This window comes from Paroedura picta, chromosome 4, assembly GCF_049243985.1.
Source record: "Paroedura picta isolate Pp20150507F chromosome 4, Ppicta_v3.0, whole genome shotgun sequence".
NCBI classification, from domain to species: Eukaryota; Metazoa; Chordata; class Lepidosauria; order Squamata; family Gekkonidae; genus Paroedura; species Paroedura picta.
In genome coordinates, this window is record NC_135372.1 from 138,326,231 (window position 1) to 138,350,877 (window position 24,647).

Sequence of the window (24,647 nt, forward strand, 5' to 3'; positions counted from 1 at the left end):
GAGCAGGGGGTTGGACTAGATGGCCTGTGTGGCCCCTTCCAACTCTATGATTCTATGAAAAATATCATCCAAAGATTTGTCTCTTATTATGCCTCTCCCAGTTAAAATAATACATGGTGCATGTAATATAGAATACCTCTAGACAACTTCCAAACGGTGCTACACATTAGTTCCGGCAAATGGTAAATCGATGCAACGGTCAATACAAAAAGAACACAGTTAATAAAAAAGATACGTGCAAGAATAATGATTATGCAGAAGATCCCGACGCAGGGATAATTCAGACGCTACATAAACTGACATAATGTCACAGTAGTAGAGTAAAATAAATAGTTTGAATTACCCCTGTGTAGAAGAAGAAGAATTCTGGTGGATATCATAGCCTTTCATCAGCTGCTTCTTCTCTAGGGAGCTGATGGTTTGTTTCTTACCACCCTCCAGGTGGGGTCTGGAGATCTCCTGGAATTACATTTGATCTCCAGACTACAGGGATCAGTTCCTCTGGAATAAAAGATTGCTTCAGGCGTGGTACCCTGGCTCTAAGGCGTGGTACCCTGGCTGACTTCCCTTCTCTGCCTAAACCAAATCCTCTCCACAGTCCACCACCCCCACCACCCTATCTCCAGAAATTTCCGAACCCAGAGTTGGCAACCTCCCTGATTTCGCAGGTTATTTTGAAATGTGGAGCGATATTTTTTTTTTTTAAGAAAATAGAATTCCTTTGAGCATGTGCAGAGTGTCCTTCCTTACCTAGTGAGCAACTACAAACAGCCTCAGGAATCTAGGGCTAAGGAGAAGATCTTGCAGGTCATCCCAATGGATTGTCAAGAAAGGCCAAAAGCAGAGGTTCTCCACCTTCCTAATGCCGTGACCCTTTAATCCAGTTCCTCGTGTCGTGGTGACCCCCAACCATAAAACTATGCAAGGGTTCTTTCACAGAAATTAAACCGAAACTGAGCAATGGCATGAAGATCCATGGTTCAGGATGGCATATAAATTGGGTATTTTTTCCGGGGTTTCTCTGTTCAGCTCTGCCTCTTGTCCCCTTATGCCGACCTCGCTCTTTCCCGCTGCTCTAGATAGACGAACTCTATCTCGATCTACCCCGCAAGGCTGTTGTGTGGATGATGTCCCTGCCCAGCCAAGCTACTCGCCAGCTAAAGTCCAGCTTAGCCAGAGGTCGTCAGTACTTGGAAGCAAAGCAGGGTTACTGCTAGGGAGGAAGATCACCAAGGGAGACAAAATTCACGTCTCAGGGGAAGACAATGGCCAACTGCCCATGCTTGTCTCTTGCTTGGAACATCCAAGCCTGGGATCGCTGTCAGCTGGTTGCTACTCAGCAGTTTGTTCTTCTTCTCGGCACAATCGTAGGTAACCCCCGTTTTAGAAAATAAGCTAAGCGGTCATCTCTTGTTAGCCCAAGCACGTGCTCTTCGGTGGAGCTTGCCGAAAGGGGGCAAATCTTTAGCCTGCTGATCGGGATTATTGGAAGGCCGTCCTCCTTTCAGGGCCGGCTTCTGATTAGCGGGGATTAAAGTTTCTACCTAAAATAAACAAAGAGCCTTTAAGCCCGTTTTAAAGAGAGCCATCCGTCCCCATCTCCTGGCATGCGGCTGAGCAATTAATTAGGTGGGCAAAAGGACCTCAGGTCGCCCCCCCCCCCCCCCGACGGGTTCTGATGAACCAAACCCGGTCACTGAAGGGAACAGGAAAAAGCTGGGCGAGGAGGCTAGAAAGAACCACTGGTCTTGCAAAGAAATCTTTGAAGGCATATCCAGAAGTAGCACCCTTGGCATCGTTTCTAAGGAGCAGCTTTGGAATCCTGCAACAGGGAAGGAAGGAAGGAAGGAAGGAAGGAAGGAAGGAAGGAAGGAAGGAAGGAAGGAAGGAAGGAAGGAAGGAAGGAGGAAGGAGGGAGGGAGCGTGGGAGGGAGGGAGCGTGGGAGGGAGGGAGGGAGGGAGCGAGGGAGGGAGGGAGGGAGGGAGGAAGGAAGGACGGAAGGAAGGACGGAAGGAAGGAAGGAAGGAAGGAAGGAGGGAGGGAGGGAGGGAGGGAGGGAGGAAGGAGGGAGGGAGGGAGGGAGGGAGGGAGGGAGGACGGAAGGAAGGAAGGAAGGAAGGAGGGAGGGAGGGAGGGAGGGAGGGAGCGAGGGAGGAAGGAAGGAAGGAAGGAAGGAAGGAGGGAGGGAGGGAGCGAGGGAGGGAGGGAGGGAGGGAGCGAGGGAGGAAAGAAGGAAGGAAGGAAGGAAGGAAGGAGGGAAGGAAGGAAGGAGGGAGGGAGGGAGGGAGGAAGGAAGGAAGGAAGGAAGGAAGGAAGGAAGGAAGGAAGGAAGGAAGGAAGGAGCGAGGGAGGGAGCGAGGGAGGAAGGAAGGAAGGAAGGAAGGAGCGAGGGAGGGAGCAAGGGAGGGAGCGAGGGAGGAAGGAAGGAAGGAGGGAGGGAGGGAGGAAGGAAGGAAGGAAGGAAGGAAGGAAGGAAGGAAGGAAGGAAGGAAGGAAGGAGGGAGGGAGGGAGGGAGGGAGCGAGGAAGGAAGGAAGGAAGGAAGGAAGGAAGGAAGGAGGGAGGAAGGAAGGAAGGAAGGAAGGAAGGAAGGAAGGAAGGAAGGAAGGAAGGAAGGAAGGAAGGAAGGAAGAGGGGGAAGATAGATGAAGAACTACTGCAAGATGAATAGATGAATTATCTTCTGTGCAGGAACACATATCCTCCCTCCTGCCCTGCTGCATGCTCTAAAGCAGGGGTGGCCAAACTGAGGCTCTCCACATGTCCTCTGACGAAGCCAGATTTCCACGAAGCTACAATTCCACATGTCTTCTGAAGTGAAAGCATCTTAATTTTTGAAAATTTAGCCTAATAATAAAATATATTTTAACCTGATTTTGCACCATCAACCTTGGCCTCACTTTACTTTGCCCTCTTGGCAACAGGAAGAGAAGAGATCGCCACCATGGTAACTTCATTAATCTGCAAACCTTTTGAATTCCCAGAACTCTGGAAGGAATCGGTCAGCTTTGGCATCTCCTCTTTTGACTGCTTATCATAGAAGCCCCCCACAAGACAAGAAAGGAACTCTGTTAGATTCTGTGGTCTTCTTTGTTGTTGTTGTAGGCTGCAGATAGGGGAGTATATTATTAAGAGACCTGAAAAAAAATAACGAAATCAAAACCCACAAACGGCCAGTCCTGAACTCTAAACAACCTAGGACAAAGCTGAGAGTCCAGAGACGCCTTTAAGACCAACAAGTTTAATTCTGGTTCATAGCTTTCATATGCGTGCTTATACCCTCAGATTTAAACTTCTTGGTCACAAAAGTGCAGCTCGACTTGTACTGTGTTCTTCAGACCAATGCAGCTACGCACCTGAACCTCAACAACCTGGACTTCAAAACATGTCCTGTCTTGACACTGGCAAGCAGCCATTCTTGACAACTTTGGCAAAATTCTTCCAGCCTATCAGCGCCTCTTATTAATTAATTAATTAATTAAGACAATACAAGAGCCTCTTGTGGCGCAGAGTGGTAAGGCAGCTGTCTGAAAGCTTTGCCCATGAGGCTGGGAGTTCGATCCCAGCAGGCGGCTCAAGGTTGACTCAGCCTTCCATCCTTCCGAGGTCGGTAAAATGAGGACCCAGCTTGCTGGGGGGTAAACGGTAATGACTGGGGAAGGGAATGGCAAACCACCCCGTATTGAGTCTGCCATGAAAACGCTGGAGGGCGTCACCCCAAGGGTCAGACATGACTCGGTGCTTGCACAGGGGATACCTTTACCTTTACCTTTAAGACTTAATACACGTCACTCTTGAACTGTCCTTATAACCCCCCTGTAAAAACCCCATTAAAACAATTCTGGACACACATACAATAAAACAGACTTTTAAGAACCATGGCGGTCTTCAGCCCACTTACCCCTTCCCCCCCCCCCAATTCTATATTGAGGAGTGGAGTGGGAAGATGGAGCGTGGATGACAATGCTAAAGGATGACCCTCTTAGCACGGGGGGTCGGGGGGGACATCAGATCTACCTCGCCACGCCAGCCTCAACCATAACCCTGGAGAAAGAGCTCCATTTTGCAGGGCGTGCGGAATGGTTTTCTGGCACTGCTTATAGAGGTAATGTATCAAATTCTTCCATAGGCTAAGAGGATTGTCCGTAATCTTTCTGCTACGGAGGAGGAATTCCGTATGGAGAGATGTAATCCCATCTTTCGTTCCTGAACCAGGAGGGGGTGGATTTCCCAGGAACGACCAAGGTCCATGGACAATTTGGCATCTGGAAGTTTTACATCCAGGTCTTCGGGAGAGTAGAGGAAAGGTTTAAAATAACTGAAAAGTGTGTATGTATTCATGTGGGTAATACGTAAACTGTTATTACACCAGAATGAGATTTCCATAAATGTTTCTTCATATTTTGCAAAGCCAGGTGTTAATTAGGCAGAAAATAAGCAAGGAAGCTTTTAGAGCAGGGGTAGTCAAACTGCGGCCCTCCAGGTGTCCATGGACTACAATTCCCAGGAGCCCTTGCCAGCATTCGCCAGCGAATGCTGGCAAGGGCTCCTGGGAATTGTAGTCCATGGACATCTGGAGGTCCGCAGTTTGACTACCCCTGTTTTAGAGAGTCACAGCCAAGCACACATCTTGGTTTAGGATTCCCAGGGTCCTCCTGACTGCCAGCAGGGAAAGGGGGGTATGGAATTCCAGAGTGGGGAAGTTCTTAAAATTTGGAGATTGAGGCTGGTGAGGAAAGGGAACTCTATGGTAGAAATATGGTTGTACAGGTAACAATTGTTATAGGATGGGGGGGGGACTTTTCTTGGCAGTAGTAGGCGAAGACGAAGACGAAGACGAAGACGAGTTGGTTCTTATATGCCGCTTTTAGTCTTAGCCTATCCCAGTGGCAATATGATAAAATATAAATCAAAAGTAAAGAGTGTCCTTTTAGTGCACTTTTCTTTGTCTTTTAATCGGCAGGACTTCTGCCAGAACGGCATCCGGATAATATCCTTTTTCAGTGAAAACAGCTTCCTCAGTAACAGCCCTCCAATTCTTCATCATTCAAATCAATGTTTAAAGGTATCACTTGACACATGTCACTCTAGACTGGTAACTCTGTGCTATTGTGAGCCTGTGGCCAAGATTATACTGTCACCATATGGAGGGCTCCCCTTTTCTTCTTGGTTAAACATATAGACCAGGGGTAGTCAAACTGCGGCCCTCCAGATGTCCATGGACTACAATTCCCAGGAGCCCCTGCCAGCATTTGCTGGCAGGGGCTCCTGGGAATTGTAGTCCATGGACATCTAGAGGGCCGCAGTTTGACTACCCCTGATATAGACCATCCTACGTTGGCAGCAGCATGTGCGAAAAGGATCTAGGAGTCTTAGTAGACCATACATTGAACATGAGTCAACAGTGTTACTCAGTGGCTAAAAAGCCAAATGGGATTTTAGGCTGTATCAAACGGAGTATCGTGTCCAAATCACAGGAGGTGATGGTACCACTTTACTCTGCTCTGGTTCGGCCTCACTCGGAGTCCTGTGTTCAGTTTTGGGCACCCCAGTTGAAGAGGGAGATAGACAAAAAGGAGTGTGTCCAGAGGAGGGCAACAAAGATGGTGAGGGGCCTCTAGGTATTTCCCAACCCTATTTGAGGCCTGCCCACTGAAAAGCCTGGCTTCTGCTTCTGTCCAGCAAAATCGCTTTCTATGTCTGCTCAGGTGACCAGATTCCTTAAGCAGCCATGGAAGACCCTGAGATACCACCTGGTGGAAGAAGGGCTGCTCACACTTCCTCTGTTAGGTGGGATGAATTAAGGCAGAAGAGCATCCTTCGGAAACTCCCCATCAGCATTTGCACCTGGATAGCAGACAGAGGGGACACGAAGGCAGCTGGCCTCTCAGGTGGAGGGTGGAGATCTCCTGGATTTGCAGCTGACCTCCAGGTGGCAGTGATCAGTTCCTCTGAAGGAGGGCTTTCTGCTATTATGCCCAACTGAGGCCCTTCCCCTCTCCAAATCCCACCCACTCCTGGCTCCGCCCCCAAAGTTTCTGGGTCTTTCCGAACTCAGAGCTGGCAGCCCTAGTTGTACGTCCATTTAAATTTAGTGATTATATGTAAATCTGCATCTAGCAGGGTATGCAATATTCATTCCCTTTAGCAAATATATTTTTCATCCCTTGTATGCCTAATTTAACTTACTCCCCAGCATGTGTTAGAGCAGAAATCACTCTGCATAACTGGGAAATAAAAGGGCTTCCCCATAAGGGGACATGTTGTCTCCAGGTCTTTCTTCCTTTCTTGGTTTTAAAGATTGCCCCTCCCTGCAAGTGGGCTTGGGGAATATGTCATATACGCCATATATTCATTTATTGATTAGGTGCTTCTCTTCTGACAGAGCTCAAGACGGCTTGTAGCATTAAGAAGAGGCATTAAAAATGAAAAAAAAACATTGGGTCACAAATTTTGGGCTCCTTTAATTAAACTCTGTCCTAAATAGAACAGGCTTCAGCTGCCACCCGACATTTATTTATTTTATTTATTTAGATTTCTGTACCGCCCATTTCTTTGCAGCTCTGGGCGGTTTACACTGAACATTCTATAACTTACATGGAACGTTATACAAACTGTAACATCGAAACAACTTTCAATAAAGCATCAAAAGATTCCAAAACCACATTTATAATATAAATAACAATTGTAACATTGGGAGGTTAATTCTCAGGGGGGTATCTGGGGGGCCCAGCAGGTGTTCTCAGTAGGTCATAGAATCCTAGAATCCTAACATCATAGAGTTGGAAGGGGCCATACAGGCCATCTAGTCCAACCCCCTGCTCAACACAGGATCAGCCCAAAGCATCCTAAAGCAAGGTCGCCCTCAAGCGAATTCCTGCTGGAAGAGCTCCCTCTTGCAGGCCCTGCGGAACTGTGGAAGTTCAGGCATTGAATAAGAAGAAGAAGAAGAAGGAGGAGGAGGAGGAGGAGGAGGAGGAGGAGGAGGAGGAGGAGGAGGAGGAGGAGGAGGAGGAGGAGGAGGAGGAGAAGAAGAAGAAGAAGAAGAAGAAGAAGAAGAAGAAGAAGAAGAAGAAGAAGAAGAAGAAGAAGAAGAAGAAGAAGAAGAAGAAGAAGAAGAAGAGAGTTGGTTTTTATATGCCGCTTTTCCCTACCCGAAGGAGGCTCAAAGCGGCTTACAGTCGCCTTCCCATTCCTCTCCCCACAACAGACACCCTGTGGGGTGGGTGAGGCTGAAAGAGCCCTGATATCAAAGCTCTGTCAGAACAGCTTTATCAGTGCCATGGCGAGCCCAAGGTCACCCAGCTGGTTGCATGTGGAGGAGCGCAGAATCGATCCCGGCATGCCAGATTAGAAGTCCGCACTCCTAACCACTACACCAAACTGGCGTATTTTATTATATTTACATTTGGGTTAATTTCATCCCCCTTTTATTGTGATTATGTGCCTCATCAAACCTGAGGAGCTGAGCTGATCAAGCATCAGCTGTTAAGGATATAAACCTCTACAGACTAAATAATTTCTTGGAAAGCTGATTTCCTTCCTTCCTTCAATCCACTTGGCTTGGGGTCCATGGTGTTCTCCAGATGATACTTCAGAAGCCAGTTATGTGGCTATTGGACTGTTCAATGGAGTCAACACGTAGGTCCATTCCGCACAAGTTTAATGTAGCAGGAGTGTGGCAAATTGTAATCGCTACTAATATGCAGTTATGCACGACATCGTGCACAATCTGCCACACTCCTGAAACAGTCCCATGAAAAGCACTTCGTTGTTGTGCTTCCAGGGAAATCCCAAAAAGTGGATTCACTTGAAAACAATCGGCAGCTCACTTGCAAACAATCGGCAGCTCACAGGCCAGCTGCCAGCTAGCTGGGTCTCTACGTTAGGAGGAAGCAAGGAATCAAGGCATATTCGTTGCAACGTGTGTTTTTACTTTTTTAAAAAAAACCTGTTCTTAAAGGCAAAGGGGCTTTTCCGGAGCATGGTAACAACCGCCCATTGGCTGCTCGTTTGATTGACGGCCAGGGGCAGGACAAAGCACGGAAAAAATCGCTTCCTTTCTAGCAATTTTTGGCAAGACCGGAAACCTGTGGGAAACGATTGAAACGCAACTGGATTCCACTACAAAGGCAGGTATGCGTTACGCCGAATTCCACTATTTAAAATTCCGGTTTTTCTTTCCGAAAGCAATTTGCCACATTGAACCTTGTGCGGAATGGGCCGTAGGGTTGACAACCTGTAGGTGGAGGCTGGAGATCTCTTGTCATTACAGCTAGTCTCCACACTACAGAGATCAGATCCCCTGGAGATAGGGATGCTGAGATTCGCCAAGTCCAGGCAGGGAAATCCCTGGTGATTTCTGGGTGGAGTTTTGAGAGGGAAGGGAATTCAGGTGGGACATGATGTCATAGAGTCGGTCCTTCCTGAGCTGCCATTCTCTCCAGATGATCTCAGGCCCCACCTGGAGGTTGGCCGCCCCTCATTAACACCTGGATCTCTGCTCTCTCTGCAGACGGCTTGCTTCCTTTTCCCAGCGTCCCTTTTTAAATATCCTGCCGTATGATACAATCCAGTCATTTCCATTTTTCCATGGCCTAAGCCTCTCCCAGCAATGAGAAAACACCGGATAAGAGTGAATCTCATCTCATTTGCTCCGGTAATTCCTTATCAAAATCACAAAGCCAGCGAGAGTGAAAGAGAAGATTACCTACCGCTGAGCAAGGGCTGGGGAAATAGGCTTACTCAGAGTGCCGTTTGACAGCTCAGTCTTAGCATTCGGAGACTCAGAGGCTGAGTTACCCCTTTTAATTGGCCCTGCGGCTCATTAGGCTGATTAAAATGATAAGCTGGTGAAAAGCTTTTGTCATCCCGCTTGTTAAAACCTTGGTTGGGAGCCAGGAGCTGTGTGGATGGGAGCACTGAGTCAGACTTTGAGGGGGGAAGTCATGCTCAGCTTGGGGGATTTAAAGGACTCAGCTGTCTATCATTAGTTGTGCAATGAGGGGCCTTGTTAGCTTGAGTCTGCTGGTCCGTAGCAGTGTAGTGAGTTTAGTGAAGTGTAGCCTTTTTTTTTTAGGTAAAAGGTAAAGGTAAAGGTATCCCCTGTGCAAGCACCGGGTCATGTCTGACCCTTGGGGTGACGCCCTCCAGCGTTTTCCTGGCAGACTCAATACGGGGTGGTTTGCCAGTGCCTTCCCCAGTCATTACCGTTTACCCCCCAGCAAGCAAGCTGGGTACTCATTCTACCGACCTCGGAAGGATGGAAGGCTGAGTCGACCTTGAGCCGGCTGCTGGGATCGAACTCCCAGCCTCATGGGCAGACGGCTTCAGACTGTATGTCAGCTGCCTTACCTCTCTGTGCCACAAGAGGCTCTCTTTTTGCCTTTTTAGCCTTTAAAAAAAAAGATAGATAAATACCCTTGATGTTGTTGTTAGGTGCGAAGTCGTGTCCGACCCATCGCAACCCCATGGACAATGATCCTCCAGGCCTTCCTGTCCTCTACCATTCCCCGGAGTCCATTTAAGTTTGCACCTACTGCTTCAGTGACTCCATCCAGCCACCTCATTCTCTGTCGTCCCCTTCTTCTTTTGCCCTCGATCGCTCCTTAATACCCTTAATGGCATAAAACTCAACCTTTTCACTGTTGAGAAAGCCCTGAAACATTCTTCAGGCTTCGAGAAATCCCAGAAGTGGCGCAATCATGCAGAATATGGTAGGGAAGCAGAGCTGTATATCTGGGCTCAGCCGCCAATCTGCTGGTTAGTGCAGGGGACTTCCTTGGAGAAAGAGGACAGCCAGCGATCCATAACAGTCTGGTATTGGGACAAAAACTCTATTGTCGAAGCTATTTTTACCATAGAGTTTTTGCCCCAAATACCAGATTGTCACCCAGATATTGCTGGTGCAATGACATCACTTCCTGTGTGATTCTGGCAAAGTGGCCAGGGCTTTCCTCTTTCTCCTGGGAAGCTTCCCCCATCACCCTCAGGTTGCTAGGCAAGACCTGGTCACCCTAACCCTACCCTCTAAAGCCTCCCCCTTCAAAAAATGATCTCTAACTTGGGACTGGCAACCCGACTCTAAGTAAGAAGGAAGTAGATAGAATTCAAAGGGTACAGAGGAGAGCAACGAGGATGATCTGGGGCCAAGGGACCAAGCCCTATGAAGATAGGTTGAGGGACTTGGGAATGTTCAGCTTGGAGAAAAGGAGGTTGAGAGGGGACATGATAGCCCTCTTTAAGTATTTGAAGGGTTGTCACTTGGAGGAGGGCAGGAGGCTGTTTCTGTTGGCTGCAGAGGAGAGGACACGCAGTAATGGGTTTAAACTACAAGTACAATGATGTAGGCTAGATATCAAGAAAAAAAATCACAGTCAGAGTAGTTCAGCAGTGGAATAGGCTGCCTAAGGAGGTGGTGAGCTCCCCCTCACTGGCAGTCTTCAAGCAAAGGTTGGATACACACTTTTCTTGGATGCTTTAGGATGCTTTGGGCTGATCCTGTGTTGAGCAGGGGGTTGGACTAGATGGCCTGTATGGCCCCTTCCAACTCTATGATTCTAATTCTTATTGCCAATGGAAGCTTTTGGAGAGCACGTTAAAAGCAGGGGAACACTTTGGCATGCCTTAAGAATGTCCTCTAAACGTTATTTAAGAATTCATAGGCAGCCAGCCACTCTTGTTGTGAAATCCGGCCTTTCATGTAATTGGCTTTGGGATGGGCGTTCGTTCCAACGGCATGGCAAAGCGGCCGGGCATCGAAATGTCTGGATACCATTTTGGAACCTGCTGACGCTCCTGCATGTAGCTGTGCTTGGATTGGGATTGAAGCACCTGACATCCTGCACCCCACCCCATTTTTTTTTGGGGTACAGTTCCAAGTCTTGGTATTTTAAAATGGTCGCCTTCTCTTGATTGGGAAATATTTGGAGATTTGGGGGGGGGACTCATGGGGAGGGCAAGTTTTGAGGAGGAGAGGGACCTCAGCTGTGTACAAGGCCATAGAAGGCATCTACCCAAGCAGCCATTTTCTCTAGGGAAACTGATCTGGCTTGTTTATTGACCACTTGTAATACTGAGAGTTCTTCGGGTGCTGCCCGCTGGTTGGCAATCCTATATTTGCAAGACCACAACTGTCCTTATCAACTGTAACAAAAGTCCTGACCCACCTGCCCTGCCTTCAGAGGTCATGTGATTGGGGCTGAGACCCGATTTTGAAAGCCGTGTGGTTTGATTGGCATGGGTGGCAAGGACTTTGCGTGGCCAGGCTTCTCCACCCTCCATGGGCAGCAAGGAGGAGAAGAAGAGTTGGTTCTTATATGCCACTTTTCCCTACCCGAAGGTGGCTCAAAGCGGCTTACAATCACCTTCCCTTTCCTCTCCCCACAACAGACACCCTGTGGGGTGGGTGAGGCTGAGAGAGCCCTGATATTCTTGCCCGATCAGAACAGTTTTATCAGTGCCGTGGCGAGCTTAAGGTCACCCAGCTGGTTGCATGTGGGGGAGCGCAGAATCGAACCTGGCATGCCAGATTAGAAGTCCGCACTCCTAACCACTACACCAAGCTGGCAAGGAAGAGTAGGGTGGCGACTTTGGAGCATGTGAGGTGAACCTTCCCCATCTTCCCCCAGCAGCCAGAAAGCCAGGAGAAGGAGGGGTGGTCACGGAGGGAGGGTGGAAGGGATTTTGTGGCCTTTACCCCGCAGCCAGAAAGAGCAGCACAGCCAATGCAGAGGGGGTAGAAAGCTGGCCAGAGCTACCTCCTGCTGGCTCCCCGGAAGGAGCACGGAAGAAGAAAGAGAGAGTGAGGAAGAGCTTCTGATTGGCCCTCACCTGAAGTCAGGTAGTACCCAATACTTTTTATTAGGTATGTCCAACAAAGTGCACCCAGGAGTTGATCCTGTGGGGAGAACTGCAGGTTTACCTGATATTCTGCTGAAGCAAAAATAATGAACTGGGACCCAGTGAAGAAAATAGAGATAGATGCACTGGGGAACCAACAAGGCAATAAAATATCCAAAACTGACTTATATAGAGTCTTCTATCTTCAGTAATTCTTTATTCTTTATAATTTCACACAAGTCCCGATGCGTTTCACCTTACAGCTTTTTCAAGGGACAATGGTTTTTATATTAAAGGACCAACTTCAACTTTATAAAGGATTCTCTTGACAGAGTAGAAGGTCATACTAACAATAGCGAAATGTAGCTCGTGGCGCTGCAGATGCATTCAGGAAGCCGAAATATCCCCGGAAAGTACTGATAAGATTCTGTTTTCATTATATTTTTCAGTTCAGGTAAACTTGAATTAACACCCCCACATTCAAGGGCTAACCAGCGGGGCTGACCCTTCTTAGCTTCTGAGATCTGTCAAGACCACCCAGGTCCCGGATTCTCAGCATTAGCGTTAGGCCTATCTGCAGATTAAGTTTCTGTCGAAGCCCCTGAGCAGAGGCTGGGAAAGTTTTAAAAAAAATGGCAGCTCTTGCATAGGACACCATGCATCGGCTAACTCCCCTCGATGTTCTCTCCACAGAATGAAGCGATCCCAGATCTCTCGTTCGCCGCTCCTCCCGCCTGCGCTGTTATCCCAGGATCGTTCCTTTTGAAAGCCAAGGTCTCGAGACGACACTGCGAGAATCCAAACCAGTCTGGGGAGGGGGGGGATAAAAGCCAGCCCCCTCTGATGGAAATGCCTCACAAGTTGTCCGGCGAAAATGGCTTCGACTTTACCCAGAAACTGATTTTTTCCTGCCCCTCGGGCCCGGTGGAGAATAGCCTTAGTTTTGATCTCCCTACTCCCAAGGAGTCTTGCTCGACCCCTCTGAGCAGCTGCACTTTGTACTCCAACGCCAACAGCCCCTCGGACTCCTGCGCAAAACCCCTCTGCCAGGCCCGATCCGAAAGCAAAACCCCGTACGGCACAGGGATCAAATATGTCTCCTCCGAAGAAGAGGGCCTTGAGTGCGGGTGGGGGGCGTTCACGCCCGGTTGTTTACAGTTCTGCAATACGCCCAAGGGGGTCCTCTTCTTCCTCTGCGCGGCCTCCTTCCTCCAAGGCATGACGGTCAACGGCTTCATCAACACGGTCATCACGTCCATCGAGCGGAGGTTCGACCTCCGCAGTTACGAGAGTGGGCTAATCGCCAGCTCATACGACATCGCGGCCTGCGTGTGCTTGACGTTCGTCAGCTACTTTGGGGGGAACGGGCACAAGCCGCGGTGGCTCGGGTGGGGCGTGTTCGTCATGGGGATCGGGTCCCTGGTCTTCGCGCTGCCCCAGTTCACCACCAGCCGGTATGAGGTCCATTTCTTGCAGGACACGGACATGTGCTCCTCCAACCAGAGCGTGCGGTGCTCGGGAAGCATGTCCAGCCTCTCGAATTACCGGTTCGTCTTCATGCTGGGACAGTTTCTGCACGGGATTGGAGCGACTCCTCTCTATACCCTTGGGGTGACCTATCTGGATGAAAACGTCAAGTCTAACTATTCGCCTGTATATATTGGTAATCAATATGTTTAAAGTAGTTCTGCTCTTTTCTCTCTCTTTCTTTTGGCCTTTTCACCTCCCCAAAGAGCTATCCGTTGATTCTAGTTGCGTAGATGCACGGTACTCGCTCGACAGCTTGAAGAGAGCCACATTCCCAATTTCCCTCAACCAGAAGAAGCACATAAGTACTACATGCCTGTGTGTCTCCTCCTCAAGCACACCCGTGTTGGTGGAAAGTGCTGAAGACATCTGTCTTGTGTTACCTGCTAGTATTGGCAGCTCAATATTTAGGGCTCTCCCAATTCTTTGCCAGAGTTCCAGTGTGGGAGGTTGTGAGATGCAAGTACAGTTGCCAACTTTGGGATGGAGATTTGGGGGTAGGGTCTGAGGGGGATAGGGTTTGGGAAGGGGAAAGACCGCCTATGGGGAGAATGCCTTTGTCTGCCCCCCTAAGCAGCCATCTTCTCCACGGGAACTGATCTCTGTTGTCTGGAGATTGGTTGTAATTCTGGGAGATCTCTAGGTCCCACCTAGAGGCTAGCAACTCTAGATGGAATCCCCTCTCAGTCAGCAGCTGGCAGAAGGTCAGAAAGTCTGAAATGAGACCTTCCACAAACCAAAAATTCAGTAAAGTTTTAGAATGGGGAGGGGGGACTTGAAACATTTGTGCTTCTGATACCTCTCTCTTTTTTTCCTCTCCCTCCAGCAATTTTTTACACTGCTGCCATTTTGGGGCCTGCGGCTGGCTATCTGATTGGAGGACTCTTCCTAAATATTTATACTGAAATAGGCCAGAAGTAAGTTAGTAAAACACAGTTGTTTCTTACCCACTGCATATCTGATCCTTGTTTCATCTCTCTCTTCCTCTCTCCCTCTCTCTCTCTCTGGATGCATGGGGTGACCAAACTGACTCTTCAAAGTTTCATGGACTTCAATTCCCATGAGCTCCTGCCAACATGGCCAGTTGGCAGGAGCTCATGGCAATGGTAGTCCATGAAACTCTGGAGAGCCAAAGTTTGGCCCCCTGTTCTAGAGGAACTTCAGCATGTTCACCGGCCTGAGACCCAAGCAACATAATAAGATTGCCATATCTCTAGACCAGGGGTAGTCAAACTGCAGCCCTCCAGATGTCCATGGACTACAATTCCCAGGAGCCCCCTGCCAGCATTCGCTGGCAGGGGGCTCCTGGGAATTGTAGTCCATGGACATCTGGAGGGCCGCAGTTTGACTACCCCTGCTCTAGACAGGCCATTTACCACATTTGCTTTTCACCTCGTCATTTTAGAAGAATACTTCAAAGCATCTTAGCATAGGTCTCACAATTGTTACACTTACCAGGCATCAAGAGAATAAAGGCTTGGAAGATTAAAAAATAGGAACTTGGCTGCCCAGTCAGTGTAAAGTAAGGGGAAGGCCGATGGTGCAAAATCAGGTTAGAATATATTTCATTACTTGGTTAAATTTCCAAAAACGTCCTTTGTGTTTCACCAATCGGCCTCATCAGGGGACATCTGGAGAGCCACAGTTTGGCCACCCGTGCTTTAGAGCATGTAGTAGGACAGGAGGGAGGATATGGGTTCCTGCACAGAAGATAATCCATAAACAGAAGATAATTCATCTTGCAGTAGTTTCATCTATCGTTCTCTCCCGCCCTCGTTCTTTCTTTCTTTCTTTCTTTCTTTCTTTCTTTCTTTCTTTCTTTCTTTCTTTCTTTCTTTCTTTCTTTCTTTCTTTCTTTCTTTCTTTCTTTCTCTCTGAGTGAGTGAGTGAGTGAGTGAGTGAGTGAGTGAGTGAGTGAGTGAGTGTCCGGTGGAACAAGATGCCAGCAAAGATTCGAGCTATCTCAGAACTGTCTTTCAGAATGGCACTCTTCCACAGAGCTTATTTATTGACATCTGCATGGGCCACCCGCCCCCCTCTATCTGAAGTTCTCTTCCTTTTTTACTTATTCCATTTACACCCCATCTTTCTCCCCAAACAGGGACTCAACATGGCTTCTACTCTTCTCCAGATGGCACCTGGAGTCTGGCCTCTTTCTTCCTTCCTTCCTTCCTTCCTTCCTTCCTTCCTTCCTTCCTTCCTTCCTTCCTTCCTTCCTTCCTTCCTTCCTTCCTTCCTTCCTTCCTTCCTTCCTTTCTTTCTTTCTTTCTTTCTTTCTTTCTTTCTTTCTTTCTTTCTTTCTGTTAATAGGCAGGGAATGTGTGTTCCTCCATGGCCACTGGAAGACCCTATTTGTGGCTGATATGATCCATACCTCTAGCTCTGGTGCTGTGCTTGCAATAGGAACATTGTTCCCAGACATGCGATTACTAACTAGAAAGCTCTGAGGCTGTCCTTTCGCCTTCTCTTGGAGCAAAATAAACATTTGAATGGACTTTCTCGGGGGGGGGTGTACAATTTGTATTGATTAGTCCTCTGCAAATGGTGACGCCCCTCCCCCCATCCATCCTGCCACTAGAGTCATGGTCTACTGGCTGAGATAGTTAGGAAAGTTGGTCGTGCCCTTTCATGGAGAGCCAGCGTGGTGTAGTGGTTAAGAGTGGTGGCTTCTAATCTGGCCAGCCGGGTTTGATTCCCCGCTCCTCCACATGCAGCCAGCTGGGTGACCTTGGTCTTGTTACTGCCCTGATAGTGCTGTTCTCACAGAGCAGGCCTGTCAGAGCTCTCTCAGCTCTACATACCTACCAGGGTGTCTGTTGTAGGAAGAGGAAGGGAAGGCAATTGTAAGCCTTTTTGAGATTCCTTTGGGCAGTGAGAAGCAGAGTATAGAAAGCAGCTTTTCATCTTCATTTTGGGAAATAATAGTCCCTTTCTCCTCATTTCTTCCACTCACAGAGTTGATCTCACGCCAGACAATACTCTGTGGGTTGGAGCATGGTGGATCGGTTTTATCGGTGCTGGTGCTGCTGCCCTTTTGACTGCCATCCCTATCTTGGGTTACCCTCACCGCCTGCCAGGTATGTCAGGAGTCAAGAGTTCAAATCCTGTCCTTCCTGAGAAACTGGTGGGCCGACCAGAGGCTTGAAGGTATCTGCCTTTTCTTGCTTCCCCTTGCTTTCCGAACACAAACAGAAGTGCTCCTTTGTTGAAGTCATGGAAAACATTTTTATGCCGCCTTTCCACTCAATCAAGATCTGTGAGATGGTAGACATTTTAAAAATGCCAAAGATATAAACAGTTAAAATACAAAAAGAAAGAATGCTAAATTGCAACTGATTCTGAAGTGTAAGACAATGCATCCTCCTGGACCAACTAGAGATCTGGGTTTCCTGTTTCATTACCAGTGTTGATTTCTCCATACCTAGCACCCTTCTGCATATCACACCTAATCCAATCACATCTGCCATTGTCATTCACTTGATACTGTCATTTGGCACCTGAAATCACTATGTTCTCTAAGATACAAGGACAGATGGACTCACATTCTAGCTGTATCTGACAAAATGAGCATTGGCTCATGAAAGTTCATATCCATGGACCATCATTGGCCATTTTGGGAGGGGGGGGGTGGAGTCATTAATTCAGAGGGTCGCCATAAGTCAGAAGCACATAATGCAAGGGATTTTCAAAGGACTCAAGAAGCAGAGGCAATTTGTCATTGCCTTTCTCTGCAGAGCCTTCCTTGGTGGTCTCCCTTCCAGATCCTGGTTAGCTTCTGAGATCTGATGAGATCAAGCAACACTCTATCATTCTGCATCCCCGGACTGCCTTGCCAGGTACAATGACCACAAGGTGTAATGGTGACCACTAGACCCAGATAAGAGATAGAATACAATGAGGTCAGAACATGCTATAAAAATGAGCAAATAAGAACAAGATGCAATTTGATAAGGAGAAGTGCAGAGGCACTCACAGTGCTTTGATGTTTAAAAGAGAGTAATCTTTACTGGAAAAGATTATTTACAAATACATGTCATATTCATCTGCTTCAGTCTCCCTACTGGAGCAGAGTACAAAAGTGTCAATAGGAGTTACAAAAGCATCATATTGCAAGCTTAGATGGATAGAACTGAGACTAATGGAGGATTCCCTTCCTTCTTGCTAGCAGAAGAGCTTCTCTTTCTGTAGAGACAGGAAGTGGGTGGGAGCCCACCTTAACCAAAGGAATTCCCAGAGCACTGTAATCTCACCAGTGACCACTTGATGCCACTATTGAGTAAACAGGTACAGTTTAGGAGTTTAACCGCTGAATATTAGCCCCTTTAAGCCTGACTTTACCAAATTACTTGCTGATTGCAATTCCAACACTTCTCAAAATCCTAAAAGTGCCAGAGGCTCAGTGAGATTGGGGACCCTTTATTTAGTCAATTCATTTGTACATTGTGTGATAGTCCCTTGTGAGGAAATCAATAAACCAGTAAGAAACTGAGGCAAATGGTGCATTAAATTAACTCTATGAATTTACTTCAAATTAAACTGGGTGGCTGGCAGAGTCCAGTTAGAATTCAATCAACTCCTCAACTAGAATGTCTAAAAGTGACATTCTGCTTATGACAAATATCAGTGTACCATTGAATAAAGTTGTGGTCTCAGAGGTGGAAATGGCCCGGCAGTGCTGTGGTTAGATCCACTGGCCACACAACATGGATTGACTCTCAGTGAAAATGTCTCCTCTTCAGGATCCCAGCGCTACGTGGTCATGAGGGTTTCGGAAGTCCATCAACTGAAAGACGGCAGCCACAAAACAGCCTCAGATCCCGATTTTGGAAAGAGTATGAAAGACCTTCCCCGGTAAGATCTTCTACTCGTTCCTGTCCCTAAGGAAAACTCATTTGAGTTAGTACAGAAATAAATTTCCTAACCTTATGCTTATTCAATGGCAGCCATCAGGGGCCATGAGTAAAGTTACTGTGGTCAGAAATGGGTGTAGACACAGCTAGTGGGACCTGCTCACAGATTCTCTCTTTCCCTCCTCTCCCACTTCCCCTTGCACAAGGAACAAGAATGGAAATTGTTCTAGTGTGAGATGCCTTCACGTTCCAGTTTGTCAACTAGTTTCATTATGAGACTTCTTCAGCTTTCTCTCAGGGTAAAAATAGATTGGTAATTCCTGGCCCATGGGAAGTTTGTCTGACCTTGACCAGGGCCAGGGACTTTTTGACCTTGGCCCCTGTCCCTTGGAATGAGCTCCTGGAAGAGCTAAGGGCCCTGTCAGAGCTGACTCAGTTCTGCAGGACCTGTAGGACAGAGCTCTTCCACTGGGCTTTTAGTTGAGGTCAGGTAGACAGGAGACTTTGCCCTCCTCTGGAGTTTGGAGTTTAGATTCCCTCATTTGTAACATTACCCCCTGGGCAGACTGGGGGGAGGGATCAGTTGCAGGTTAGGGGGTCTGGGGAGTGATGGTGATTGCATTATATGGTTTTCTTTTATTGTGTGTTTTTACTGCTGTGATCTGCCATGAGACAGCAGTCCTGGGAGTGGCAGCATACAAATATAACAAGCAAACAAACAAATAAATAATGGTTGCACACAGCCAAAAAATTTCAAACAGAGCACAAGGTCTCTTGGGAACAGAACAGAAGTTGCATGCAGTTATTACTACAAAGCTGAAAAAGTTTCACAATGAAACTAGACGTTGTCTAGAAGTCGAGTCTTGTTTTGATTATATTAAAGGCTCCAAAAATACGTTTTCAAGACAAGAGACAAGGTTAGTTTGCCCTTGTCTGCCTCTGCTGAGCAACCCTTAGTTTCCATGGTGGTCTCCCATCCAACTGCCAACCAGGGCTGATTCTGCTTAGCTTCTGAGATTTGATGATAGCAGCCTAGTTTGGGCCATCCAAGTCAGAGAACCCCCAATAAAACAACATTGTATACGGCACTGGTCAGACCACACCTGGAGTCCTGTGTGCAGTTCTGGAGGCCTCACTTCAAGAAGGACGTGGATAAAATTGAAAGGGTACAGAGGAGAGCGACGAGGATGATCTGGGGCCAAGGGAGCAAGCCCTATGAAGATAGGTTGAGGGACTTGGGAATGTTCAGCCTGGAGAAAAGGGGGTTGAGAGGGGACATGATAGCCCTCTTTAAGTATTTGAAAGGTTGTCACTTGGAGGAGGGCAGGATGCTGTTCCCATTGGCTGCAGAGGAAAGGACGTGCAGTAATAGGTTTAAACTACAACGATATAGGCTAGATATCAGGAAAAAAATTTCACAGAGTAGTTCAGCAGTGGAATAGGCTGCCTAAGGAGGTGGTGAGCTCCCCCTCACTGGCAGTCTTCAAGCACAGGTTGGATACACACTTTTCTTGGATGCTTTAGGATGCTTAGGGCTGATCCTGCGTTGAGCAGGGGGTTGGACTAGATGGCCTGTATGGCCCCTTCCACCTCTATGATTCTATGGTTCTATGATTCTATGGCCTATATGGCCCCTTCCAACTCTATGATTCTATGATTCTATTTACTTTTAATTCTTATTGCCAATGGAAGCTTTTGGAGAGCACGTTAAAAGCAGGGAAACACTTTGGCATGCCTTGAGAATGTCCTCTAAAAGTTATTTAAGAATTCTTAGGGTTTGGCAGCCAGCCACTGTTGTTGTGAAATCCGGCCTTTCATGTAATAGGCTTTGGGATGAGCGTTCGTTTCCAACGGCATGGCAAAGCGGCCGAGCATCGAAATGTCTGGATACCATTTTGGAACCTGCTGACGCTCCTGCGTGTAGCTGTGCTTGGATTGGGGTTTGAAGCACATGACATCCTATAGGCTATGATTCTATGACAGTCTCATATTTATGGCTGAGATGAGCACCAGTAGCATTGCAAAGAGAGAGGGAGAGGTGGACTAAAAACTACAGCAAATTGTCAGCGCCCCAGTTCTAGATTTCTTTTTAAACATTCTCCTAACTGCAATGCGGGAGTTTTTCACAAAAGGTGGAATGACATCCTATAGCGCGGTGTAAATGGTGCAAGAAAAATGCCTTCCTCCCGACAGATAACGAAACGGCCTCACCCCGCAGTAGAGGTTTTTGAAAAGATCCATCAATTGGAGTTTTGCAATCGAGTTGAGGTTCTTTGAGGTCACAACATGAGCTCTGTTGCACCCTTTGGCTCACTTAGATTCTTGCTCCCGGCAGCCACCAAGGCTTGAGTGACCCACTTATCCTGGTTGCCAGGGGAGTTGCTTTGGGGGGGGGGGGGCATTTATTGCAAAAATATTATCCTGGAGAATTTTCCGCCGGGCTATTCAGGGACATTCTTGATTTTGTGCCACTTTCTGAGATTATGACCCGGCTCTCCTTCCTCGCAAGGAAATTAAATTCAAAAATAGCCTTTAAGTGCTGATCAAGCTAGAAACCTAAGCAGGGCAGATATGAAAAATGCTGAGCATATGTATAGTGTTTAATTCAGGATTTTCCCAGCACCATAGTGAAACCTTTTTCAAATTTCTGACTATGGAGGAACCCCTGAAATACTTTTCAGATCATGAGGAATCCCGGAAGTAGAAGAAGAAGAGTTGGTTCTTATATGCCGCTTTTCTCTACCCGAAGGAGTCTCAAACCGGCTTACATTCACCTTCCCTTTCCTCTCCCCACAACAGACACCCTGTGGGGTGGGTGAGGCTGAGAGAGCCCTGATATCACTGCTTGGTCAGAACAGTTTTATCAGTGCCGTGGCAAGCCCAAGGTCACCCAGCTGGCTGCATGAGGGGAAGTGCAGAATTGAACCTGGCATGCCAGATTAGAAATCCGCACTCCTAACCACTACACCAAACTGGCCAGTAGTCACATGCCCCTTCAGAGAGTAATATGTAGATGCCAGCCAACCGATCTATCATTTACCATTTGTGAAGGCTTTCTCCCATCCCCAATCCCCACCTGCTTGGTCTCCACACCCAAATCCCCAACCCAGAGCTGTCAGCCCTCCTTTCGTGGGACCTTCTGGCCCAGCAGTGGTGAATCAGCCTTAGCATTAATAAGTAATGCAGTAAGGGCTTTAAATTAGGTATAGAATGGGACTGGCTGGATGGGGTGGGGAATTTGACAGTCTGAGATGTCCATGGGCTATGATTATCATGAGCCCCTGGGGTTCATGGGAATCGTAGTTCATGGACATTTGGAGAGCCACCATTTGGCCCCCTCTGCAGGCGTGCATTTCAGAAAGGTAAAGTTAAAGGTAAAGGTATCCCCTGTGCAAGCACCGAGTCATGTCTGGCCCTTGGGGTGACGCCCTCTAGCGTTTTCATGGCAGACTCAATACGGGGTGGTTTGCCAGTGCCTTCCCCAGTCATGACCGTTTACCCCCCAGCAAGCTGGGCACTCATTTTACCGACCTCGGAAGGATGGAAGGCTGAGTCAACCTTGAGCCAGCTGCTGGGATCAAACTTCCAGCCTCAGAGCTTTCAGACTGCATGTCTGCTGCCTTACCACTCTGCGCCACAAGAAGCTGTAGAGGCCCGCAAACCTTCTCACCTTGTTCAGGCCACAGAGCCCTGCTGGAGTGACCCTATGCTGCTAGTTCTGTTTCTGCGTTAGCCGGACATGGGCAGCAGTTTGCAGAGAATTGTACCAGAAGAGGCTTCAGTGTGGTCACAGAGTCATTATTAGCATGCCGTTGAGTCAGCATAAATTCGACCGGCCTTAATAACGGAGGGAAAGAAAGATAATTGGGACCATCTTGTGCTCCCCCAAGGCCCTTTCAGTACGCAGAAGAAAGAGCCACAGCTGGAATTGCTTTCTGAGGAGAAATTCATAATCGCCTCATCAGATATCCTGAAGTCTCCAAGGGCTGATGGATGTAATATGCTTCTGGGTCTGCTCAGCTCTTTGGGACATTTTACTCAAGTCTGGTTGGTTACAGAGTGTAGAGAGCCGGGTTTGATCTGGAGAGTCAGGTTTAGTTCCCCACTCTTCTGCATACAGCCAACCGAGTTTGTCACAGAGCAGTTCTGTCAGAGCTCTCTCAGACCCACCTACCTCACAGGGTGTCTGTTGTGGGGAGATGAAAGGGAAGGCGACTGTAAGCTGCTTTGAGACTCCTTTGGGCAGAGAAAAGCAGCATATAAGAACCAATTCTTCTTCTTCTTCAGTAATCTCAGGGCTCTCTCAGCCTCACCTCCCTCGCAGGGTGTCTGTTGTGGGGAGAGGAAAGGGAAGACGACTGTAAACTGCTTTGAGACTCCTTTGGGTAGAGAAAAGTGGCATATAAGAACCAACTCTTCTTCTTCGTCTCCAGCTGGCTGAACATGTGCAGTTAATATATAACGACAAATAAAAATAAATAAAACACCAATCGCTCTAGTGCTTGGTCCTCCAGAGGACCTGGCTGGTCATTGGGTGAGATGGGCTTTTGTACTCCATGGACCACTAGTCTGATCCAGTAGGCTTCTTCTTAAGGTATTAAACCCTTACGATTTCATAGAAACTCCATGTTCATTGCCTTGAATTTCATGATGGAAGAAAAGTGGGCCAGAGCAAGCAATGAGTAGATAAGGAGGGGAAGACCAGGGGCTTAGAATAAGAAATCAGGTGGCCATGAATGAACCAGTCGCGATTCCAGTGATGCACAACAGGAAAACACTGATGCAGAGATCACCATCAATTAGCACAAAGCTTCAAGAGGACTTGTGACATGCTTCTGAATGGATTTTTCTGAAGGGTCCCCCCTATGTTTTCTGGACTTGCAGGTCGGCACTGCTGCTGCTGAAGAACCCAACCTTCATCTTCCTCTGCTTAGCTGGAGCAACGGAGGCCACACTCATTGCTGGGATGTCCACCTTTGGTCCGAAGTTTCTGGAATCCCAGTTTAGTTTAAGTGCTTCGGAAGCGGCCACCTTGTTCGGTAAGAGAGCTTCTTGTGAAGTCCTGGTTATGATGCTAGTTCCATGTTTCGGAAGGCCGTAGGGTTAGATTGCCCAGGGAGCTGGTCCCCTTCTGCCCACCACCAGGACTCCTCATGCTTTCCTTTCCACCAAAGCACCTGTGTGTCCCCCACCTGGGTGTGCATCCTTCCCCCCCTCACAGTTCCTTCCACTGTTCTTTCCTAGAATCATAGAATCATAGAGTTGGGAGGGACCTCCTGGGTCATCTAGTCCAACCCTCTGCACTAATCAGGACACTCACAACCCTCTCGCTCATCCACTGTCACCTGCCACCCCCTTGAGCCTTCACAGAACCAGCCTCTTCGTCAGATGGTCTTTCCAGCCTCTGTTTAAAAATCTCCAAAGATGGAGAACCCACCACTTCCCGAGGAAGCCTGTTCCACTGAGGAACCGCTCTGACTGTCAGGAACTTCTTCCAGAGGTTTAGGTGGAATTTAGAATCATAGAACAATGGAAGGGACCTCCTGGGTCATCTAGTCCAACCCTCTGCACTATGCAGGGCACTCCCAACCCTCTCACTCATCCACTGTCACCTGCCACCCCCTTGAGCCTTCACAGAATCAGCCTCGCTCTTAGATGGATATCCACCTTCTAATCTAACTGATCATTCCATTATAGGAAATTGACTGACCTGTCATGAGCCTGATGCAGCAGCATACAGGGAACACCCTGTAGGGGGCATCAGAGGAGATACATAGTTAGCATATTCAGAGACCGCCTTTCTATACCCGCTGAAGAGCGCTTCGCTCTTCCAATATCAACCAGCTGGTGGCCCCTGGCCCCAAGGAGATATGTCTGGCCTCCACTAGGGCCTGGACAATTTCTGTCCTGGCCCGTACCTGGTGTAATGAGCTCCTATGCATAAAATGACATTATATCCTCTGAACACTATGGACCTTAGGCAATTCCGTGAACCATAAGGTCAGATAAAACACACGGAGGCCTCTAATGTTTCAAAAACAGGCCCTGGTCGAGGTAAGCACTTTCTGCATCCAGTAAATATCATGTAAGACAGGGGTAGTCAACCTGCGGTCCTCCAGATGTTCATGGACTACAATTCCCATGAGCCCCTGCCAGTAAATTCTGGCAGGGGCTCATGGTAATTGAAGTCCATGAACATCTGGAGGACCACAGGTTGACTACCCCTGATGTAAGAGACAACCTTCATCCAAAGAACGCTGCAGGTTTGTTCATGCAGGGAACCCCCACAACATGGCATTTTTCTACGTATACTGTTCTCAGGGTCCTCTAAGCACGATAGGGTGTTTTTCTTTTTTAAACCAACCTGGAGATTGTAAAGAGGGAGATAAGCTTTGACACCACACACGGGCGTGGGTCTTTCTTTCTTTC

General features: G+C 47.9%; 1 protein-coding gene across 3 annotated transcripts in view; it reads left to right on the plus strand.

Annotated features, from left to right (window-relative positions):
• Positions 1-24,647, plus strand: part of SLCO4A1 (solute carrier organic anion transporter family member 4A1) — a 61,291-nt gene that overhangs the window by 23,466 nt on the left and 13,178 nt on the right. For 2 of the 3 annotated variants that reach the window (XM_077335796.1, XM_077335798.1), the window contains exons 2-6: positions 12,535-13,504; positions 14,195-14,285; positions 16,324-16,445; positions 18,108-18,219; positions 23,103-23,257. In XM_077335796.1, coding sequence (XP_077191911.1) covers positions 12,685-13,504; positions 14,195-14,285; positions 16,324-16,445; positions 18,108-18,219; positions 23,103-23,257 — 1,300 coding nt within the window. In that variant the 5' untranslated portion in view covers positions 12,535-12,684. Of the gene's footprint in view, positions 1-11,697; positions 11,843-12,534; positions 13,505-14,194; positions 14,286-16,323; positions 16,446-18,107; positions 18,220-23,102; positions 23,258-24,647 lie in introns of those variants that run through there. The other variant, XM_077335797.1, reaches the window with a different exon arrangement.